Source organism: Sciurus carolinensis, chromosome X (genome assembly GCF_902686445.1).
Source record: "Sciurus carolinensis chromosome X, mSciCar1.2, whole genome shotgun sequence".
Taxonomy (NCBI): domain Eukaryota; kingdom Metazoa; phylum Chordata; class Mammalia; order Rodentia; family Sciuridae; genus Sciurus; species Sciurus carolinensis.
Window position 1 is genome coordinate 99,651,016 of NC_062232.1, and position 11,013 is coordinate 99,662,028.

At 37.8% G+C, this 11,013-nt stretch overlaps 1 protein-coding gene across 1 annotated transcript; it reads left to right on the top strand.

The window, feature by feature from the left end:
• The first annotated feature begins 444 nt into the window (after positions 1 to 444).
• Positions 445 to 10,156, top strand: Ube2a (ubiquitin conjugating enzyme E2 A). Its single transcript, XM_047536568.1, has 6 exons — positions 445 to 679; positions 819 to 899; positions 1,302 to 1,327; positions 7,317 to 7,406; positions 8,427 to 8,515; positions 8,889 to 10,156. The coding sequence occupies exons 1-6, from the start codon at positions 636 to 638 to the stop codon at positions 9,015 to 9,017; spliced, it is 459 nt and encodes a 152-aa protein (XP_047392524.1). The 5' UTR covers positions 445 to 635; the 3' UTR covers positions 9,018 to 10,156.
• Positions 10,157 to 11,013: the final 857 nt, after the last annotated feature.

An 11,013-nucleotide genomic window follows, 5' to 3' on the forward strand; every position in this document is an offset into this window, starting at 1 on the left:
TCCGGGTCTTCTGTGTCCGCCGGGGATTGTACTCTAGAGTTCCCGCTTTCTGGGAACCGGTTTTGCCTCCGCCCACTCCTACTTCCACTAGCTTGGGACTTGGTAATCTCCTCCCCTCGCCTCCTTTCCCCACCCCAGCGATAGTGTGCACTTTAATAAATAATATGGTCTTAAAAGAAAAAGAGAGAAAGAAAAAAGCTGAAAACTTCCCAGGGTTGGTCTTCGAATTGGTCAGTGGAGACAGACCCGTTCCACCACTAAATCCTTGTGAACTGTAGGCTTTCATTTGCCCCGAAGCTTGCCTCTCACCCTTGACCATCCGGGAACCACTCCCTGCTTCCTAGCTGGGGTTTCATGACATAAGCAACTTTCGCTCCCCCCCCCGCTCGTCTTGGTATGGCCTGTCCGGCGTAAGGCGTCCCCCCCCCCTTTCCTTTCAGGTTGGTTCAGCCCCCGTCTACTCCGGGGTGGTGCTTAGCCGGCGCCAGACCGACCCTCGACTTCGGAGAGGCAGTGCTGTTCCGCTGGGTGCTTCCTCTTCGCCTTCTTCGGCTTCTTCAGCCTCCTCGGCCTCCTTACCGTCCGCGGGGACCCGAGACTCTGGTGTATGCCCCACCCCTGACCCTGCTAGAGATATGTCTACACCGGCTCGGCGGCGCCTCATGCGGGACTTCAAGAGGTAAACCGTCAGGGACAGCGGAGGCCGGGGGCTGCCCGCCGGGGCACAGGGCGGGTCCTGAGGCGGACCGGGTGGGGTGGAGTGAAGGTAGCGGAGGGCGGATGCGAGTGCCGGACTCGGGGGCCCTGTCTCTCTAAAGGTTGCAGGAGGATCCTCCGGCTGGAGTCAGTGGGGCTCCGTCCGAGAACAACATAATGGTTTGGAACGCGGTCATTTTTGGGTGAGTCTGCGTTCCCGGCGCTGGCGAGGGATGGGGGGACACCAACCGCCTCAGTGTGCTCTCTGGGTCAGGCCCCTTAAGAAGGCGGGGGTGAAAGGGAAAATGTTTGGGTTTGGTCGGGCCTAGGCGCCTCCCCGGAGCCTGTGCCTCGATTAGTTTGGTTCCCGCTGCCGGGGGAACCGTTTGGAGTTCTAGGGGGGCGGGGTGGGCAGGTGGTGGTTAGGCGCGGCGGCCTGTACTGTGTTTCTGAGCCCCAAATGTGTACTTGTAGTGGTTTTTCAACCTAGGCAGCGGCGGTTGGCCAGAGGTAGGGGTGGCAGACCTTGGATGGCCAACCCCTTAAAATGAACCGGAGAAGGGAACCCTTTAAGCGGGAACTGACTGGTTTTCTCTGTGTTGCAGGCCCGAAGGGACCCCATTTGAGGATGGTAAGAGAGAGTTTCTTTACCCACCTTTCAGGAGCCTGATCAGCTGGGGAAGGGGTTCCCAATCGTCCTGCAAGTGCCTCCTACTTAGGAACCTGCTTCTGCCTAGCCTCTGTCTACTAAAGGCTTGAGTGGAATCCAGTGGGTGGCAGGTTGTTCTGGAACTTGTCCGCTTAACTAGAATTGCACCTTTTCTCTTGCTTTCTTCTTTTAAGAATAATCTGGGTAAGGTGATCACTTGTTAAAAGGAGCATCATATCCCTGGTACTAAGAATTTTGAGGTTTGGGCTGTGATCCTGACAAATTCAGCCCTTCACATTAGAAATACTGAGTTAATATGAAACCAACCAGTTACTGACAATCAGCAAAGACCCCAAAGGTCATCTGGTTCAGAATTCTATCCCAAGAACAGGAGTTGTGTTCAGCAGGTGCTTAAAATGTATTTGTTGGATGCTGACTGGATGCAAAAATCCCTTGCACATAATAATCTGTTCTCTGCAATCTGATATTGAATGCCTGTCAACCTCACTACTCTATGATCGTCTTAAATGCCTAATTTCAGTATAATATTTTCTCTTGATTTTAAATGAATTTGTGGTGTGTTCTTTCATCAAGACTTTATGATCACTACTCAAGCCAGCTTCAGAATTGTGGTTAGCCTTAATTGTACACTTTCGACCAGTGTCCGACCTATTTGAAGGTTCTACATATACCAATAGGTACATATTTTTTAAAGTTGTTTAGGTTTAATGTTCAAAAACACAAATGTTAATTGCTCTTTAAAAACTCTTTGAGGACTGGGGATGTGGCTCAGTGGTAGATTGCTTGCCTGTTATATGTGAGGCCCTGGGTTCAATCCTCAGCAATGCAAAAAATTTAAAACTTTCTATTTTGAGATACAGATTCCTATGCAGTTGCAAGAAATATTCCATACAGACCCTGTATATCCTTCACTTATCCCCCCAAACAAACCTCTGTTTGGTAACATCTTGAATGACTATATACAATATCACAATCAGGAAATAGTGATGATTATACTTGTGCTCAATTGTGTATGTGTGTTTGTGTGTTGTTGTTTTTGAAAGTTTAATACATTTAAAAGATGGGTAAGATTAAAAATATTTGAGCTCATGCAATTCTTTAATATCTTACATATTTTAAAAAGAGAAGAATCGTTTATTATTTTTTCCTCAATACTTTATCTTCCTTTGGCCACATAGCATTGTGCATGCACATGCAAACACAGACACACACCCTTCACTTTGAAAGTGGGAACAAAAACATTTCTGCAAACAGTACGTAATATAAACTTATGTTGTGGAGTCAGATTGCTTTTTGATGCTGCCAATCCCCAGAATGCTGTGAGGTAAGTAGAGATCAACCAGTTTGATAATTTGTCTCAAATACTGAGATTTCCTTAGGAAACTGTGGACAGTCATCTGAATACTTTTAGCTTCTGTTCTACCTTACCCCCAGGGTAAATTGCACTGTTCTAAAGTAGAACGATAAAAGATATGACAGGAGAGGGTGAGCCTAAGGACATATTTGGTGAAGCTAATCATTTGAACTGATTGATGCGAGAACTAGCTAGATTTAATTTTTCTTTACTAGATTAGTGCTTGTTTTGTTCGATTTTGTGCTGAGGTTTGAACCCAGGGCACTTAATCACTGAACTACATCCCCCACTTTTTTTAAATTTTGAGACAGGGTCTTGCAGGTGAGACAGGTGAGGTTTAGAACCTCACTTGAGTTGCTGAAGCTGGCCTTGAAGTTGTGATCCTCCTGCCTTAGCCTCTGGAGTCATTGGGGTTATAGGCATGCGCCACCACTCCCGGCTGGTGCTGATTTTTAACACCTAAGCTTTGCGTGAAGATTAACTGTGTATTTGCTTCAGGTCTAGTAGGCTGTGTTTTCATTGTCTTTTTTCCTCATTTTATTCAGACTGTTTTACGCTAGGCACAGCTTTATTAATTGTACATCACTTTGCTGGATGTTGGGTACTTAAAATTTCAAGGGTGCTTCTCTTGTTTTAAGTGGTATGAATTGAAAAGGTACTTATGGAATCCATTATCTACCTGGACTGCCCCTTTTGACATTACTGACTCTATTTTTGATGTTTTGTATCTCCATTATGGCATTACTGAAAGGAATTACTCAGGCTAAATGACAGTACCCTTCTCAGATTCATTCTGTCAAAGTGTCTGATCTCCACAGATGCCTAGAACTTGGTACAAAAAATGTTTGACCTGTATTAATAGTTGGGGAATTTATAGTTAGGGAAAAGACTGATTAGGGATAAGTGACATAGTTGACTTTACTATTTCCAATGTGTTATACATATTAAGAACTCTCAAACTACTTTTGCTTCTTCCTTGTAAATCATTCATGGTAGAAGTTTCTAGGAGAGCCAGGCCCTAAATAGAGGAAATCTTAAGGAATTCTTAAAGGTAATTTGACTTGACTTCACATAATTAAAGTAAGATGAATATGTTCTGAAGAACTTATACAGCCAAAACATTGAGTTGAAATACTTCCTTGTCAAAACATCTTGGTATATATTAATGAATACAAATCTCAAAATATAATATTCATCATCTAAAAATTGTTAATAGACATGGTATGGTACTGGATTTCCTTTCATAATAGATGTGTTCTTAAGAAGTTAAGTGTAAATCTTTATTTTTTATGGAGAGTTCACTCAGGGTATTCTTTAAATAAATCTTATAATGAAAGATTTTGGGGTATTATCTTAAAAATCACAATTTTCAGTCATCAAAAAAATTTTAAATTACATGTGCTTTACTTTCTCCTTAGAGGTCACAAAGTATTAGCCAAATGGCAGGAAATACCTGCAGAGGGGTTTTCTTTGGCCAAACATGGTATTTTCAAAATTTTGAATTTGTGTATGTCTTTGTGCAAAACATACATTCTCCAGTTCAATCCTCTCAGTCCTTATTGCCGTACACCAGTCATTTAACACATTTATACAGTTTTCCTGGTCTTTATGTATACATGGATTGTTACTTTCCCTAAACTGTTTTGACTTCCTCAGGGAGATGAACAAAACCAGTAGAAATTGGGTACAACAGTAGCAAGGGCTAAGTTTTCAGTTATTTTAAAGCCTAACCTTCTAAATATTCTGAGGGTAAGCTCTAGTCTCAAATTGTATGGTATTAATTCTGTGAGTCTTAATTTTTATGACATTTGTTTAGATCTTAGGAATTGCATTGAGGGTTGTACTAAAGAGGTTATGACATTAAACAATGTGACTAAGAATATGAAATACCTCCCTTTAATGTGTACACTGAATAAAAGTTTGGTCTTAATTTATATCCAGGTAGACACAAACAGGTTGCTTTACTTCTCAATATTAAAAGCTGCTTTAACAGATGTTTGATTAACTTTGGTAGCTAGGTAATCATCTTGTTGAACTTCTGGGCAAGTGTTAGGCAGAAAGCTCAAGTCAAGGAATTTGTGAGCCAACAACATATATACTCAACTCGAATTTAACTGAGTGTTTGATACGTGCCAGAAAGCAAGCACCATTTAATATCTGAATTCATTAGCTGTATATTTCTCCTGATTACTGGGCGAGCGCTCTCCAAGAGGAGCCAAGGCTTCATACCTTAGCTGTATATTTCTTACTGACAGTTAAGTTTGCATTTTTTATTTTTGTCTCCTTTAGTAAGGTCTACAGAAGTTAAGACTTTAGAATTCTAGTTAAACTAATTTCCCATATTTATGGAGCGCTTAATTTTGTGGCACTATGCATATTTGCCTTATTTAAAGTAAACCTCAATAATGCTGTGGTAAGTAGTGAGTACTACTATTAACCTCACTTTACATATGAAGAACTTCCAGTTTATTCTTTTTTTTCCAGTTTATTCTTATTTACTTTGGGGTACTGGAGATTGAACCCAGGGCCTTGTACATGCTAGGCAAGCACTCTACCTCTGAGTTCCATACCCAGTCCAAGGAACTTGAGGTTTAGTCAAGTTGAGTACCTTCCCTGAGGTTTCACAGCAAGTTAGTAGCAAGGCAAGGATTTGTGCCCAGGACTGTCTGACCACACATTTTGTACACTTATCCAACTGTGCTCTTCTATTGATTTTGCTTTTACTTTCTAATGTATTGTTTTACCACCTTTAGAGATTATATTGAATGATGGTCTGGATTTAAGGTATGCTGTGAAGGCTGTCCAGTTTTAGAGCAATTTCATGGTGATCAGTCACTTACCTATACTTTAATCAGATTTCAGCATTGATCCTGATGTCTTTACACTTGAGGTACAAAAGGAAGCTGAAAGTTTTGAACTCTCTGCCACTCCCACTTTTTCCTGCTTGTTATATTTTCAATACCACTGAAAAGGAAGGATTGTTTTCTTCCTCAAAAGGAAGAAGATTTATGACCAGGTGGTGATAAAGGTGGAGTATATATATTCTGATGGTCTATGGTATGTTTGTCCATTTCATAATATTTTACTTTCTAGCCTTAGTTATAGTACATAGTGTCTTCAGATCTGGCTTCCAAACTCAAATATTTTTTGAAATGATAACAGTTTGGGGAATATAACATGTCTCTATATATTTTATTTTACTTTATTTGCAGTGCTGAGGGTGGAACTCAGGGCCTTGTGCAGACATGCTAGGCAAGCACTGTTCCACTGAGCTACACCCCCAACACTAAGTTGCAGTTTGAAGTATTCTGAATTTTGGGAAAGGTGTTCATACCAAGTGTAACTTTGTTAGCAAATTGTTTCCTTATGAACTAAGTAATGAAAAACAAACTTTTTGGGATTGTTATGTAATAGATACAGCAGTAGAATGATGGTAATATTCTCTATTTTTTCTTAAACAGTAAACACTTATTAATGGGAGCAAGGAGAAAATAAATTGCTAACTCTGAAGGAACCAGTAATAAATTATGCTGTCTAAAGTAGGTCCATTGTATTATAATAAATAATTTATTAAATGGACCAGAGTGACATAGTAGAATATGAATTCCCTTATACCAGATAATAACTTGATTCTTTTTGTAAGTATACTTGAAGAGATTTTAGTTGGGTTGTCCAATTGTGTTCTTGAATTTATTTAACAAACACAATTTAACATTTTGAAGGACATGATCTCCCCAGATCAAAACATCATACAATTTTTGAATGAGATCCAGTTTGTCTATAACTTAGTATGCTTTAGAACCTTAGGGAGACACATATTCAAGAAAAGTAATTTATTTTCAATTTAGTAAACAAACATCACAAGAAAAACAGTTTTGTAGAAGTTATGAATGTGATATAAAGAAAATGTGATTTTTAAATGGTTTCTATCATTAATTCCCTACATTATTGTGAATAATTGAGTTGATTTTATAGTGAAGTACTTTGAGTCTTACTGAAGAGTTTTTGAGAGGGGCTATGAAGTCTGTTCTGACTAGATTCAATCAAATTTTCATTATATAGTCACTATTACATGAAAAAGGGACCAGTGAACATTTTTATACTTATTCCCTTTAATTTTAAAAGCATCTTGTTTTGCATTTCTAGCATTAGTTTTTGACTCTTTCTGCTTTTATTTTCCAAGTATATTTGAAATCACTGGAGAGTTAAAGATGGCAGCTGAATTTCTAAAGGAAAAAGGCAAAATTTGAGGGCCAGTTTTTTTTTTTTATCATTTCATTTAGGCATATTTTCAAAATGTGGTGATCAAAATTATCCTGCAGGCAGTAATTTTGAATTCATGATGGATGTGTTTTAGTTTGGGAGAGAATAATGGCAAAACAAAAAACTAACCACCTTTGGGTGGTGGTTTTTAGAATATCTGTCCTTCTGTAGAGCAATTACTAGAGATGTATTTCCTACCTAATCTGTCCTTCCTCTTTACATCTTTGCATCATTTCAATTAATACTTAAAAAAAACTCACACAGTATTAAATAAAGTACTATTGAACAAAGTGATAAATACATTTTTCTTAACCCTTTCTTTTCTAACTACAGGAACATTTAAACTTACAATAGAATTCACTGAAGAGTATCCGAATAAACCACCTACTGTTAGATTTGTCTCTAAGATGTTTCATCCAAATGGCAAGTATTGCTTTTGATAGTGTTTTAAATTACTGCAATGTTTATTATGGTGGTATTCTACATTTCCTGTTTATTTATCTATAGTACTTGGGTATTTGCTTAGGCATCTTGCTATTTTCTGAAATTTGAACTTGGTCCCTTGCCATCTTGATCTGTAGTCATAGAATTGGAGCAGTGAAGGCACTTTCCCTTGTTTAGAGGCTAAGCACCTCCTGATTTGGATGCTCTTTTGTCATTTACTTATTTAAAAAAAAATAAGGATGCTATTGAGGTTGCCTTTTAATGCTAGGCCAGGATGAGGTAACCATGTGTTGTAATTATCATTACTAGCATGTAGAACATTAATTTTCAACTTTGGATGCATGTCAGAATTACCATGGATTTTTTTTTTACCATGGATTTAAAAAATACAAATTCTCCAGTCCCCCTGCAGACCTATTGAATGTTAGATCCTATTATTGAAATATTGTTGGAAAAGTACTACAGTACTATAGGATTCCAACTTTGGCTTTTTTCCCCTAGTAGTAAGTTTAGAATAGCTTGCCTTTTAATTCAGACTAATAAAATATTTTTCATGGTATCAGATGTTTTTTATCTTTAAGACAAGATGAAATCTTGTGAACTCTGAGCTATCTTTTACGATTCACACAGGAGATGTAGTTTACTCTCACTGGAAAGTTAAAGATGGCAGCTGACTTAAATAGGCCTTTGAGGAATGAATGAATAGAATGAATTTCCTGCAGTTGTATGGCTGGCTATATAGGGACCCTTTTAGAAAATACGTATGATTTCCTGGATAATAGGGCAGTCTCCAGAAGAAGAAACATGAAGTTTCTTTCATCTTTGTACCAATCACTTTTGACATCCCCTGATCATCCATCTTTTTAGGCAGTTAGTTGGGAAGAAGCCTAGAAATCTTTTTTAAGCTTCAAAAGCAAAGTATTCTTGACTATTTTTGTCATGACAATAATGTTAAAACTTTAGTGGTCTTATGTTTACCATTCCTTTTTCTGTGCTTAGTCTATGCAGATGGTAGTATATGTCTGGATATACTTCAGAACCGCTGGAGTCCAACCTATGATGTGTCTTCCATTTTAACATCCATACAGGTGAATTTTTTTCTTAATATGACTGTGACCTTCGATGTGTTTACATTACAAGTTGTTTTTTGAAAGTTGTAACTTAAGACCTTTTTACTTATATTTGGTCAAAGTTTATTTTATAGATAAAAGGTAGGCTTTTTAAGACCCCAAACCACCAGAAACCACCCATGCGCGCACACGCATGCATATATTTGCCTAGCTACTCGTGTATTTGCTTAACTGTTCACAATTAATGTAATTCTAGGTTAGTATGGTTATGTTAAAAAGAAAAGCAAATTTAGGACAGTTCCAGTGTTATTACTTGATAAAATAGCTGTTTGTCCTGAACACATAACTGTTTGCATTAAGGAACTGACATTTAAATTTCTTTTCTCCATAGTCTCTATTGGATGAACCGAATCCCAATAGTCCTGCAAACAGCCAGGCTGCTCAGCTGTACCAGGAGAACAAGCGGGAATATGAAAAGCGTGTTTCTGCCATAGTAGAACAGAGCTGGCGCGACTGTTGACTGCAGATGGAGTACAAGAGGAGGCTGGGCATAAGAAAAATATATATTGATGTGTTTATCACCTTCTTATTCCTCAATGTCATTACATTTACTTTATAAAAGCAAAATAGCTGTTCTGCTGTTTCCATCTTCCCTTGCCAAGCTTTTCCTACCCCTTCTACTCTCTTGTTAAAACATCAGAAAACACCCTCTATGAAATCAAATGTACTGTACCTGGGTTACTTGCAAAAATTACTAACGCTTAATTCTTTTTTTTGTTGTTGTATCTCATCTCCAGCCTTCGGGCAGTTATTTGTGTTACTGTACTTTACACTAAGCTTTTAAGATGCATTGTTATACAAGTGGTTCTTATGAAGAGTTTGAAGGCCAGGATGTTATTTTTGACAGAATGATTGCCAAAGTGTTTCATACTGGCTGGTCCTTCCCTTGTGTTGAACTCAGATGTCAATGTGTTTAGAATATGGCCTGTAGAAAACAGGGAAACAAATCCATGTAAACAGTTTTGAAAGGGGAACAGATGCTACAAATTATTTGATACTAATATCTTGTAATAAGAATTACAAGACAGTGTTTACTGGTAGGAAAGAAAATGTTGGAAGGACTCAGCCAAGGGAGTGCAGCAATTGCAGGAACTGACACATCTACTCCTAGCAAGATACTGACAGGTTAGGTTACAGAATATTGGTCTTCTAAGGTTTGTTTTGGTATTTTTTTAGAGGTGTAGGAGCAAAGGAATGGAAACAATCAACAGTTTTTGAGCTAGGGAAAGTTGAAAATCCTTTCATCTTTTTAAAGGAGAAGCATTGCCCTAGAAAAACAAACTTACAATCCTCCATCTTGTTTTTTAGTTTTAATTCAAGGGCACATATATCTGTGGCAAACTATTTTCCACTCAAATCTTGAGTTATTGCTGCATGCTTTAGTTTCTTCTCTTTCAGTGTTACGGGAACCTGAAAGCCTATGTCTACAATCTTTCTTTGGATATTTACACTTTTAGATATACAAAGCTTATAAGTGATTTGTCTAATGTTTCATTGTTACCTTTTATGAATTTATTGCTCTTTGAAGTCTAATGTTGCACAAGTAACCCATGTAAAAAATGTACATTTTTCAAAAGTTGTAAATAAAAATAATCTTAAAATTTTGTTGTTGAGGTGTATTTTAGCTTAGTATGAACTTCTGGTATTAATTTCTTTTGGGATCTCATATATACTCATTTCCCCCTTTAAAATAAATATTATGGTATTACAGTATATTATTTCTGGGAGTGGGAAAAAGACAGTAGACACCATTGGAGAAAACCTTTTTTCAGTCATATTAATGCTTTTTAAAAACATTTTCACAGAATAGAAAATTATTCAGAAAGTTTCTTCAGTGTATATTACGGCCAACCAAGGAAACATAATTGTCATAAGGGAAAAGAATACACAAACCTGGGCATTTACCAGTGTCCTCAAGAGACTAAGATCTAACTTGTTGATTTTGACATTCCATCTCTTAAAAAGTCCTAGCTTAAAAACAAATAGTACCAAACTGTTATTTAAAATGGTGTTTTCAAACTTGTGTTAAGTGTCCTCTGTCATCATGTTTTAACGTAAATGCTTGTCTGAGCAACCCATTTCATTTTAAAGAGACAATGACTTCCTGAAAATACCATGTCTTAGTACTTCTTGGAGAGGTAAATGAAATTAAGTCTTTATGATGTATGTACCCCATTCATCACTTAAGACATGCATACTTAAAGCCTTAATATGGGGCAGTTCCATCTGCACTGAACACACTAATTGGACTAGTTCATCTAGGAGCAAATGTCCTTATATGTGCTTAATATTTTCCCTCAGGTTCATTTCTCATGTCTAATCCCCACCCAATTAGACTTTTATTTGGTGGACAGTTCAACATTTAATTAACTTTGGCATCCTGCTGTGGCTGGGTACCTTAAATACTACAGTTAATAATACTGGAAAAAATTTAGTATGAGACTGGGAATGGGCAG